A 10,877-nucleotide genomic window follows, 5' to 3' on the forward strand; every position below is an offset into this window, starting at 1 on the left:
GCTTCCACAAGCACCCAACACTTGGGGACCAAATGACTGAACCCCAAGAAAAATCACAAAGTGAGGCTGTCTCCCAGCCCCAGATGACAGCTGTTTCCTCTGCACTAGCTCTCTTGCTCACTCACTCTCCCTGGCAGCCCTTTGGAGAGGGAGGAAGGGGGAGGAAGGGAGACCCTCCTGGGAAGGTCTAGGCTTATGGGTCCCCTAGGTCTCCCACTCAGCAAGTCCCAACCCAGGCCTGAGGGGAAGGAGGTATAAGAGTGCTCATTGCCAAACCACCCCTACCTCACCACCGGAAAAACCAACAACCCAAAACCCCAAAGGGAAGAGGATGCCAAATGTCTCGATGGGGAAGCATTTCACAAACGGGATGCTGGGTCTGGTCTGTTCATGGCCTTGAATCTGCGCGTTCCCGCTGAGTCACCCGTGAAGCCTCTGGTGTTGAAACTGGTCCGGTGCCTTGTGCTGATTAATGAATTACAAATCCCCCACCCATGTGCACTCTCCCTGGTCACTGGGAAGAATGAAAACCCTTGTGAACTTGAGGGAGAAGCAGGGCCCTGGTGCCCTCTCCCCTCCTCAGGGGGGCATTAGGAGCTGGTTAGTCACCTGCCTCAGCCGCTGGCGCCTCACTTAGCTCTAGCTTTTGGAAAGGGGACAAGCACAAGCGGCGGGACAATAGGCCAGGGGGGCGGTCAGCCCAGACAAAGGGCAGCAGGAAAAACACCATCACTTGCTTGGAGGCCAGTTTGCTGGCATTTGAGAGAATGTGTCATTGCATTTACTCCAGTGGGAGGGGGAGGGAAGGTTAGAAATGAAGAGGCAGAGGTAGGGTGGGCACCGGGACCCTCAACCCAGCAGGGAACAGGAGGAGGCCAGCGTGCCCTGGCCGACGCACCAAGGAAGAAGCCCACACCAAGGCCAGCTCCCTCTCCAAGCTCTCAAGGGTTTGCAGAGGGACGATGCCCTCCCTGCCCCCTCCCCCAGGAGGCCTAGGGTGGTACCGTCGCAGCCTTGCCTCACCTCACCCCCCCTCAGTGTTGTGGGAGGGAGAGGAGCCCCAGAAGCCCTCCCTTCCCTCCTCCCCCCTCTCCCCCCCACCCCGGGGAGGGCCTGCTACAATTTGTGGTTACAGCTTTACACGTCAGAAAAAAAAAAGTTTGCAGAATGTCCCACACCGAAAAAAAAAATGCGAAACCGAGAGAAAAAAACCTGCGAGTGGGCCTGGCGGATGGGATTATTAAAGCTTCGCCGGAGCCGCGGCTCGCCCTCCCACTCCGCCAGCCTCTGGGAGAGGAGCCGCGCCCGGCCGGCCCGGCCCCCAGCCCCATGGACCTCCGAGCAGGTAGGAGCCAGGCGTCCGAGGCCTCGGCCTCCGCCCCCGCCCAGCAGCAGTGAGATCCGGTTCCCGTCCTCCTCCCCACCCCCGGAGCCCCACGCCGGGGCCCGGCCGGGGAGCAGAGCTCGGGCTGGGGAGGTACGGCCGGGAGCCCTCGAGAGGGGCCGGGTGGGGACGCGGCATTCCTGGAGTCCGCTCGGCGGAGCCGGGAGGTGGCCGAGAGCGCGGCGGGGAGCCTGGACACCCCTCCGACCTGGACGGGCGGCCACCTGGAGCCACGGCGAGGCGGGGTCCCGGAGAACCCGAGGACACCGAGCCCCGCGCCAGAGTCGGGGCGAGCGACTCGGAGGCGGGCAGCGAGGGTGCGGGGGTGGGGGGGACGGGACGCGGCGCGAGGGAGGAGGGGGCCAGGAGAGGAAGAGGGAGGGAGGGAGGGAGGCAGAGGGGGAGCCCGCGGCCGAGCAGCGGGAGGCGAGGGAGGCCGACACCTCGGGCCGCGCCGAACTCCTTCCTCGGCCGGCGGGGAGGGGAGGAGGGCGCGCGAGCGGAGGGAGGGAGGGAGGGAGGGAGGGAGGGAGGGCAGAGCGAGCCTGGCTGGGCCGGGCGGCCGGGCCGCGGGGCTCCCGGCTACTAGGCTGCGCGCGGCGTGGCCGGAGCCCTCCATGCTGCCCACCGCCCCGGAGCCCGCGGCAGGTAGGGGCGGCGCGGCGGGGCGGCCGGGGCCCCGGGCCCGCGGTGGCCTGGGAGTGATTACTGCGGGAGGGGGTGGGGGGAGACGCAGCCCGGCCGGACCCAGCAGGGAAAAGTCCGTCGGCGGCCCGGGAGCGTCGAGAGCCGCCGGCAGCCCCTCGAGCTTGGCCCGGCGGCCCGTGGCAGGAGGGCGGGCAGGGCAGGGAGTGGACGCGCCGGAGCGGGCAGCGGCTCAGCCGAGCCCCGCAGCCCGGCGCCCGGACCCCGCCTCCGCCCCCGCCGCCGCTGGGAAGGAGCGGACGGGGGGGCGGGGCCGGGGGCGCCGGGGCCACACAAGGGGAAGGCGCCACCGCCGCCGGGAGGGCTCCGGGACGAGAGGTCACGGTCGAGGAGGTAGGGCCAGCGAACTGCCAACCCCTACCGCCCGAGTTCTCAGGGCTGAGCCCCTCAAGCAAAGTCCGCGCAGCTTTCTCCGAAGTCCCCACACCCATGTTCTCACCTACCTATTACACTGGGTTCCAGGAGACCCCCCAATCTCTGTGTTCTCCAGAGCCTAGGGGCAGGAGGAACCTGCCAAAGAGGAAGAAGGGCAGACACTGGAAGCATGGTAGCGGCAGACGGAATCCTAGAGAAAGGCTAGAGGTGGGAGCATCAGGCGCACCCCTGTCTCCCCCCCGAATCTGACTGACCTAGGGACGTCTCTGGCGTTCATTGTCCATGACAGGCATCCGTCTCAAGCCAGGACACACTTGCCATGCCGTCTGCCCCGCCGCCACGGAACACAAGTTCTAAGTTCCCTAACAGACAAGGCGCACCCCTCTAGCCCTAGTGTCCCGTACCCACACTTCAGAGGTAGAGGAGGAACACCTAGAAGTGGCAGCCACTGTCCCCGGCCAGTCCCAGAAGTGTCTGCTGACTGGAGTCACGGGCTCCCGGGCTGCACATTGCAGTGTCCAATTCACACTTCTGCAGGCCACCCCTACTTACACACTAGCTACTGATTTCCTGACACTTCACATTCTTCCCCATAATCCCACCTGCCTGTTCACACCCTGGCTCCTGCACTCTGCAGCCTCTCCCACCCCCTCCTCCTGCACACTCTTGACCACAACACCCTTTCCAGTTCACCCACACACTTGCTCTGAACCGTTCCCTTCACTGCTTTTTCGGCGGCTTCTGGCCTCAGTGGGCTGCTCAGCCTATGGCTGTGGGCTTCTCTCATCTCCCAGAGTTCTTCAAGAGCCCTCTTGTGGCACGTGGGAGAGCTTTCCCCTCAGCCCCAGCGCAACTCCGGGACTGACTGACTTCCCAAGGACTGATTAGCCTTGCCTCTGCTTCTTCCCCTGACCCTGGGTGCTTCTGTCTTCTGGACTGGAAAGGAAGAGGATGAGAAAGATGGGAATGTTGGAAAGGAGACAGGAACGGAGCCCACATGATTCAGCCGAGAGGAACTTTAGCAAGCACAGTGCAGGCTCCTTATGGAAGCCCACTGTCCCCAGATGGGGTCATGGCAGAGCTAGGTCTCCTGATCTCCAGGTCTACCTTCCCACCATCGCACCCGTTCCTCAGCAGCCTTGGGGGAAAGGAACCTGAGAAGGCAGAAGCGAAGGAAGGAAAAAAAAAAAAATAGAAGGGGGCAGCCAGTCTTGAGGATGGAAAGGCCTTTCCCTGGGTAGGACCCGTGGATCTCACATCCCTTCTTAGGCTACTCCCTCCAGCTCTCCTCAGTGGACTTCTCCATGGTCACCCAGATGCTGGTGATGATCTGGACTGAGGGCAGGACCTTTCCTCTGGCTCCCATATTCAGCCTAGACTATAGAGAACTTCTGGACCCAGCTCTAGCACTTACAGCTGTTAGCCCTAGTCCCAGGTGCAGTCTCCGCCATCAACCTTGGACATCTGCACTGCTGAGCCCCCCACCCTCACTGAGGGTGGTCAGCCTATGAGATGGGCCAGGAGCTGAGGGGGGGGTTGGCTAAAGGCCTGCCTGTGTAGCATGTGGGGGTGGCCCTTGGGCTTGATGGGGCTAAGGCAGTGCGTGTATGTGTTCATGAGGGGGGCCTTGTTTCCCAGGGCCCAGGGATCTGGATAGAATTAGGGGCTGGCCCTGGCAGGGGCCAGGATGGGGAGTGTAGGGGTGCCGCAGCAGGAAACGTGAGCTGCACTCATTAGCTCCTCACGTGCTCAGCCGGATTTATAAACACAAGGAGAAGGGGATGTAAACAATCAGTGGGCAGCAGCCAGAGGCAGGGCTGGGGCTGGGGACCAGGCTGGGGGAGGGGCTGGGATGCAGCCTGGTGGTGGGGTCCACCTGCATACCATGAGCTAGAGAGGGAAGCAGAGAGCTGGGCTCTACCAGACCTGCCCCTGGGCACTGGGAGCCCCTGGCTCAGTGCCCACACTAAGCTCAGGTGTTCTCTGTCCAGGCCTTCCAGCTTGGCTGCCGGAGAATCGAGCACATCTTGCCGAGATCAGAGCTGTCACAGGACAGCAGAGTCCTGTACTTCACCTGTCCTTTCTCCTCTGCTGGCTTCCACTCTGGTTCCTACGACTCCTGCTTCTTTCTGCTTCTCTCCAGGACTGGTCAGTAGGCTCCTTCTGCTCTCCGGTGTCCCCCACCCCCAGCCTGCAGTGATACAGTTACCTCAGAACTGAAATATTCCTGGAAACACCGGCCTCGTCTGGTTAATTTCACGAGCCGTTTTTCTGCCCAGATGACTTAGCTGTTGTTTATCCAAAGGCTTCTCCTCCTGTTGCCCCCTGTGTAAGGAGCTGTTTTCCCCAGGGATGTCCCACAGGGCCCAGGAAGGGAGGGGAGACGGCTCCAGGCTGGACTCCTGTCTATACCTCCAGTTACGGAGCAGATAGCCTAGTCCAGGATTCTGGATGACAGGGCTGTCTTTGGCAGGGAGGGGAGAAAAGGCCAGCCAAGCCTCCAGTTTCTGCTTTGGCAGGACTTTGGCAATGCCACTAACTTCCAGCAAAACCATACTTCATCCTAAAATCTGTCTCAGAGCTGGAAGGACTGCTGCTCAGCTCATGATGGTTCCAGTCTCCAAAACTAACCCTACAAGATATGCACAGGATCCTACAGGAGACTTCACCAGATGCCCAGGGCTTGGTACAGAGGAGGAGGACTTGGACGTATTTGGGGATTTGGTAATCAGGGACTAGAAAAGAAAACAGAGCTAGGTAAGAACTAGGGATGGAAGGGACCAAGGAAGGACCAAGGCTACACATATGGGAGAGGAAAGTGGAGCCTGTTTGTCCAGTTAAGTGTCTGATCCTGCTGTCTGAAAACACATGTGAACAAACCGGGCGGTGGTGGCACACGCCTTTAATCCCAGCACTCGGGAGGCACAGGCAGGTGGAACTTTGTGAGTTAGAGGCCAGCCTGGGCTACAGAGCAAGATCCAGGAAATGTGCAAAGCTACACAGAGAAACCCTGTCTCAAAACAAAACAAAACAAAAAACAAACACGTGAACTTGCACACATACACACACACACACACACACACACACACACACACACACACACTCAAGCTAAGACGCTTTCATGCCTGTGATGGGATGGATACGCACTCCTCCCATGCTCCACCTGCAAAGCTGACTTAGTCAAGCACCTGAGAGTCTGTACTGAGTACCTGTGCCACAGCTGAAGCTCTCAGCTGCCTCCTGTATTCTCTATGTGACAGAGTCCCAACAGTGACTTCTGTAGGCTTAGCATATGACAGACTCTAACCTTAATCTCGTCTTCATGGCTTCTTACATCAAACCCTGTCCCGAGTCTGAATACAGGCAAATTGTTAAGCCTATCCACTTGTTTCTAAGAAACGTGTCATTATAGAAAAATCTGGAAGTATAAAATGTAAACTAGAGTAAAGAAACCACTTGACCTCATACCTATCCAAGCTGAAAACCCAAACTATCCCTGCTTTTTGTGACTTGCCAAACACCATTCTATCTGATGTGTAAAGCAACAAATTCACAGATCTTAGTCCCAACTAACCTTCCGCCTGCCCAAATGTAACCACATCCCCTTCCTGGACTCAAATCTCAACCACGCTCACTCAGCCAAATCCCAAGTCTAAATTCATCGGAAATGTTAAGACTAACCTAGCCCTTAAGCCTAACCTAGCCCACAGCTACTTACATTCCCACCCTATCTTAGCCCAGATGGGTACTGATTTTGATCTTTGGATCACCTAAAAAGCCCTTTAGGAAAGTGTTTCCCACCTGACCTGGCCCTTCTCCAAGCCTCAGCTGCTGGTTTCTGGGACACAAGTCCTCCATTGTCGTCTGTGGACCAGCCTGCCTCTTTAAACTCACGTCTTTCCCCTTGATGTCCCTCCTCCAACACTCCATATAAAGACAGGGCAGACATTGGCAGGGTCTGCTAGTACAGGCCTATAATCACAGCTACTCAGGAGGCTGAGGCAGAAAGATCCTAAGTTCACAAGTAGGGAACTTAGGGAGAACCTGTCTCAAAAAATAGAGAGGAGCTGGGGCTATAATTCAGTGGTAGAGCACTTGCCTGTATGTACAGGCCCTGTGTTTAATTCTAGCACTACCGGAAAAAAAAGCGGGGGGTGGGGGAAAGTATCAAACTTCTACATTGCTACTAAGGGGAGCACTACATCTCCTTCAGATAACGCCATCAGACCCTCATCACACCCAGGAGCTGTGCTCTAGTGTCTACCCACCACTTCTCACTCCACAAACTATCTTGGACCCTTCAGGCGGACCTTGGCTGCGGAACCCTGCTGCTGCTGCTGCTGCCTCTCTGCACTGTTCCACAGGGCTCATGCTCACAGCTTGCCAGAACAAACCTATGCCATATTCCCATCCCTTAGTTCCTGCTACAGTGTGACTGGGAGACATGAGAAGAGGCTGGGACACACTGACATACAGTCCCTAACGCCGGGCCTGCCCCTCTCAGTACACACATGCACACAATCCTGGCACACAGTGGCAAACATGCCAAAGACTTTGAGCTGACAGATGCCGTCAAGTATCTACTGATAGACACAAATACCAGGACTTCGTCCTTGCACACATACCTCCACATCCACTCTTGGACCAAAAGTGGTTCCCTTCCTCCATCCCCCCCCCCCCCCCCATCTGGTCTCTCACCCTCACCCCCCCTTCCTAGCCCAAGGTGGGGACAGACACCTGAGGGGCTGCCAATTGTTTCCCCGCTTGGGCCTGGGCCCACCCTCATACTTCTTGCCCATCCTCTCCACAGGGGACTCGTGGGGGATGTTAGCTTGCCTATGCACGGTGCTCTGGCACCTCCCTGCAGTGCCAGCTCTTAATCGCACAGGAGATCCAGGGCCTGGCCCCTCCATCCAGAAAACCTATGACCTCACCCGCTACCTGGAGCACCAACTCCGCAACTTGGCTGGGACCTATGTGAGTATCCCGTTTATTTTGGGCACTGGGTAGAGGGAGCAGAGGCTTTTGGGAAGAGAGCAGGGGTCCTGGTGAATGATGGGGTGATGAGAGAGGCCCTTTGGGTCCACACAGTTTCTTCGTCTATCTCCTGCCCTTCCCTCTCAGGTGCCCCCCCCCCATCCTGGCTCCAGGACTAGGCATGTGGGCAGGCCTCGAACCCGCCTTGGCCCATTGCCCCATTGGCTGCCAGCCCAGCTGCCTGCCTCCCCCTGGGGGCTGGGGAAGTCTCCTCTGTTTACACCGTGTTGTGGTGTCTCTTGCAAGGGCGGGGCTGGGTGGGGATGGAGAGGCCCACCTTCTATGCTTGTGTTCCAGCTTGACTCTACCCCCAGACCTGGGGCCCTGCTGTTCTAGACCCATGGGCCTCCCTCTGTCTGCCTCTCCCATCCTTCACAGGCCTCTTAGGGGGTGTCGGAGGAGGGGTCTACAAAGAGTCCAGGGCAGTTACAACAAGGGGTTCAGGGTGTGGAGGCTGGTTATACCCTAAGAATCTGAGGGTAGTCCAGAGAACTTCATAGAGCCCAGGAGAGAAGGGAAGAGGCGCTGAGGACCATGGGGAACAGGCCCCTCTTCCCGTGTTCCTCTTCCACATCCCAGACCCTACTCCTGAGCCAGGGAAGAAAAGGGGAGGAGGGTGGCGGGGGAGCTGGCTCCAGCCCCAGGATACACCGAGGAAATTAGTTTGTCTCTGTGCTTGTCAGCGTGCGAACCTCCCCCTGGGCCCTCGCCTCTCCCAGGCCTCGCCCCTCTTCTCTCTCCTTCCCAGTTGCACATCTCCCACATCCCCTTCCCTGGGCCTCAGGCCGATCCCCCGAGGCATTGGCAACGGCTTTGCCCTCTTCCCTGTACTCCACTGCCTTGCATGCCCCTCTCTTATCCCTCTTGAGATGTCCTTAGCTCCTTGCTTTACAGCTCTGCTCCTAGCAACCGAATCCTCTTCTGGGGTGCTGGTGAGTATCCCCTATCCCTTGACCCTGTGGCTTGAGGAACTGGGCCTGTCGAAGAGAAGAGGAGTTTCGGTGCCACCAGACCCCTCGGCCTTCGATACAGACTCCTCTGGCTGGTTTCCCTGCGCAGAAAACCTCGGCTTGAGTCTGCTACCCTCTCTAGTTCCCGACCCTTTCTCTCCTGACTTTCTCTGCCAAATTTCTTCAAGGAGTCGTCTACACCCTCTGCCTCCACTTCCTCTCCACCCACTCATTCCTTAACCCCCTGCGATCTGGCTTCCAGGCCACAGCCACCGTCTCTCCCAGGTCATCAAGCATCTCCTCACCAAACCCGACAGCATTCTCTGAGACTCCCTCTCATGTTCTCCAACTGCCCTGCGGAGCTTTTCCCTGGCCTGTACTTTCAGAGGCCACCTTCTGCCTCTCCAGCCTGGCTTCCAGGCTCCTCGGGGTCTTCTTCCTCTCTGCCCTGCCCTGTGGTGGGCACTCTCCGCCCAGCCAATCAGCACGTCCTTCCTGAGCAGCTCCTTGGTATCTTCTCTTTCTACAGCTCTCCATAGGAGAGCTCATCACCCCACTGCTTCACCTGTCACCTCCATGCAAGTGACACATTGGCTAGAAAAACTCAGGAGGTCTATGAACAGAGGCCTACCATGTTTGGGAGGAAGTATCCCTCTGGTGGCAGGCTGGCAGCTCTGCTCTCCTCCTTCCCCATCGCCCTCTCCTTTTCGCAGCTGAACTACCTGGGGCCCCCTTTCAACGAGCCTGACTTCAATCCTCCTCGGTTGGGGGCCGAGACCCTGCCCAAGGCCACTGTCAACTTGGAAGTGTGGCGAAGCCTCAGTGACAAGCTGCGGCTGACCCAGAACTATGAGGCCTACAGCCACCTCCTGTGTTACTTGCGTGGCCTCAACCGGCAAGCTGCCACAGCCGAACTCCGGCGCAGTCTGGCCCATTTCTGTACCAGTCTCCAGGGCCTGCTGGGCAGTATCGCAGGTGTCATGGCAGCTCTTGGCTACCCACTGCCCCAGCCTCTGCCAGGGACTGAGCCAGCCTGGGCCCCTGGCCCTGCCCACAGTGACTTCCTCCAGAAGATGGATGACTTCTGGCTTCTGAAGGAGCTGCAGACCTGGCTGTGGCGTTCAGCCAAGGACTTCAACCGGCTTAAGAAGAAGATGCAACCTCCGACAGCTTCAGTCACCCTGCACTTGGAGGCCCGTGGCTTCTGATTTCTGACCCTTAACTCCCCCAATCCCCTGCCCCAGTCAGCTGTGTTTCCATTCTGGGGTGGGAAAAAAACAAAAACAAAAAAACAAAAAAACACACCTGTATACCAACATTTGTTGAGCCAGGAAACAGACAGTGGGAACTCTGTCCTCCTCTGCCTTGGATGGGGAGTGTAACTTGATAAGCCCTGTCCCCTGACCAGCTCCTAGAGTCCTAGGGTCTGGGGAAAAGGTGAAGTGGGCATTATCCTGTTTCCACAGAGGTAACGCTTGAGGGAGTCAGTGGCTCAGGTGGGTATAAAGGTGCTCCCTGCCTCCTGCTTTCTGCCTGCCACTTGCCAGTGCCCACTCAGTTCCTCGTGTGGCACCTGCAGAAGCACACCTGGAGGGCATGGGTGGGGGTCGCTGTAGCTTGTGCCTTTCTGGGGTAAAGCCCCCGGCTCCTTTCCCTCTCCTTGGATGGGTGTTGCTCCCCTACCCCAATAACTACATATCCAGTTCAGGAAACAAGGTGGCCAGTCTAAAGAAGGGTCTGATAGAAAGTGAGGAGGTAGGGTCTGTGCTGGAGGTGGTCTAGAAACCAGAAGATGTAATACTAAGAGAGAAGGGCAGGGACAGACCAGGCCCAGCAGTCGCCAAGGCCGTTGGTGGCACAGGGCCGAAAACAAAAGCCATGTGGAGCATCAGGACCTCGCCTTGAATTGTCTTGCCGGCATCTCGGTGCCTCCTTCCTCCCCACCCCTTTCCCAGGGTATCTGTGGTTGCCTGGGCTGGGGAGGGCAGCCACAGCCACAGGGGTTCCTGAAAGTTTACATTGCAGTAGCATTGTGGGGTGAGGGGGATGGCTCCCCCAGGCCCTATCCCCAGCCCCCACCCACTCATGACTCTTAAGTTTGTTGTATTAATATTTATTTATTTGGAGATGTTATTTATTAGATGATATTTATTGCAGAATTTCTATTCTTGTATTAACAAATAAAATGCTTTCCCCAGAACTTGGATGCTGCCTGGCCTGACAGTCTTTCTGGGGCACATTTCTGGTGACCCTAACCCCGCTTGCCAATTCCCATTGTTTCCTTCTACCTAGAGGTATACAGAGCTTGGGGTGCAGGCTCTTTCTGCTGGCTCTGGTGCAACACAGGCTCCTGGAACCCATCCATCCTTTGCCACACCTGAAATGCCTTGGTCTTCCCCAAAGCTGTGTGGGTAACAGGTTTGCCA

At 57.9% G+C, this 10,877-nt stretch overlaps 1 protein-coding gene across 1 annotated transcript; it reads left to right on the forward strand.

Annotated features, from left to right (window-relative positions):
* The first annotated feature begins 1,275 nt into the window (after window positions 1-1,275).
* On the forward strand, window positions 1,276-10,505 carry Clcf1 (cardiotrophin like cytokine factor 1). The gene is made up of 3 exons (XM_036174804.1): window positions 1,276-1,345; window positions 7,275-7,441; window positions 9,165-10,505. The coding sequence occupies exons 1-3, from the start codon at window positions 1,330-1,332 to the stop codon at window positions 9,657-9,659; spliced, it is 678 nt and encodes a 225-aa protein (XP_036030697.1). The 5' UTR covers window positions 1,276-1,329; the 3' UTR covers window positions 9,660-10,505.
* The last annotated feature ends 372 nt before the right edge of the window (window positions 10,506-10,877 follow it).

The sequence above is a fragment of the Onychomys torridus genome, chromosome 1 (genome assembly GCF_903995425.1).
Source record: "Onychomys torridus chromosome 1, mOncTor1.1, whole genome shotgun sequence".
In the NCBI taxonomy this organism is placed as follows: domain Eukaryota; kingdom Metazoa; phylum Chordata; class Mammalia; order Rodentia; family Cricetidae; genus Onychomys; species Onychomys torridus.

Excerpts from the sequence above, each read along its gene's own strand:
- Clcf1 (XM_036174804.1), top strand. Across the intron at positions 7,442-9,164 it reads GCAACTTGGCTGGGACCTAT|CTGAACTACCTGGGGCCCCC; the intron begins GTGAGTATCCCG and ends TCCTTTTCGCAG.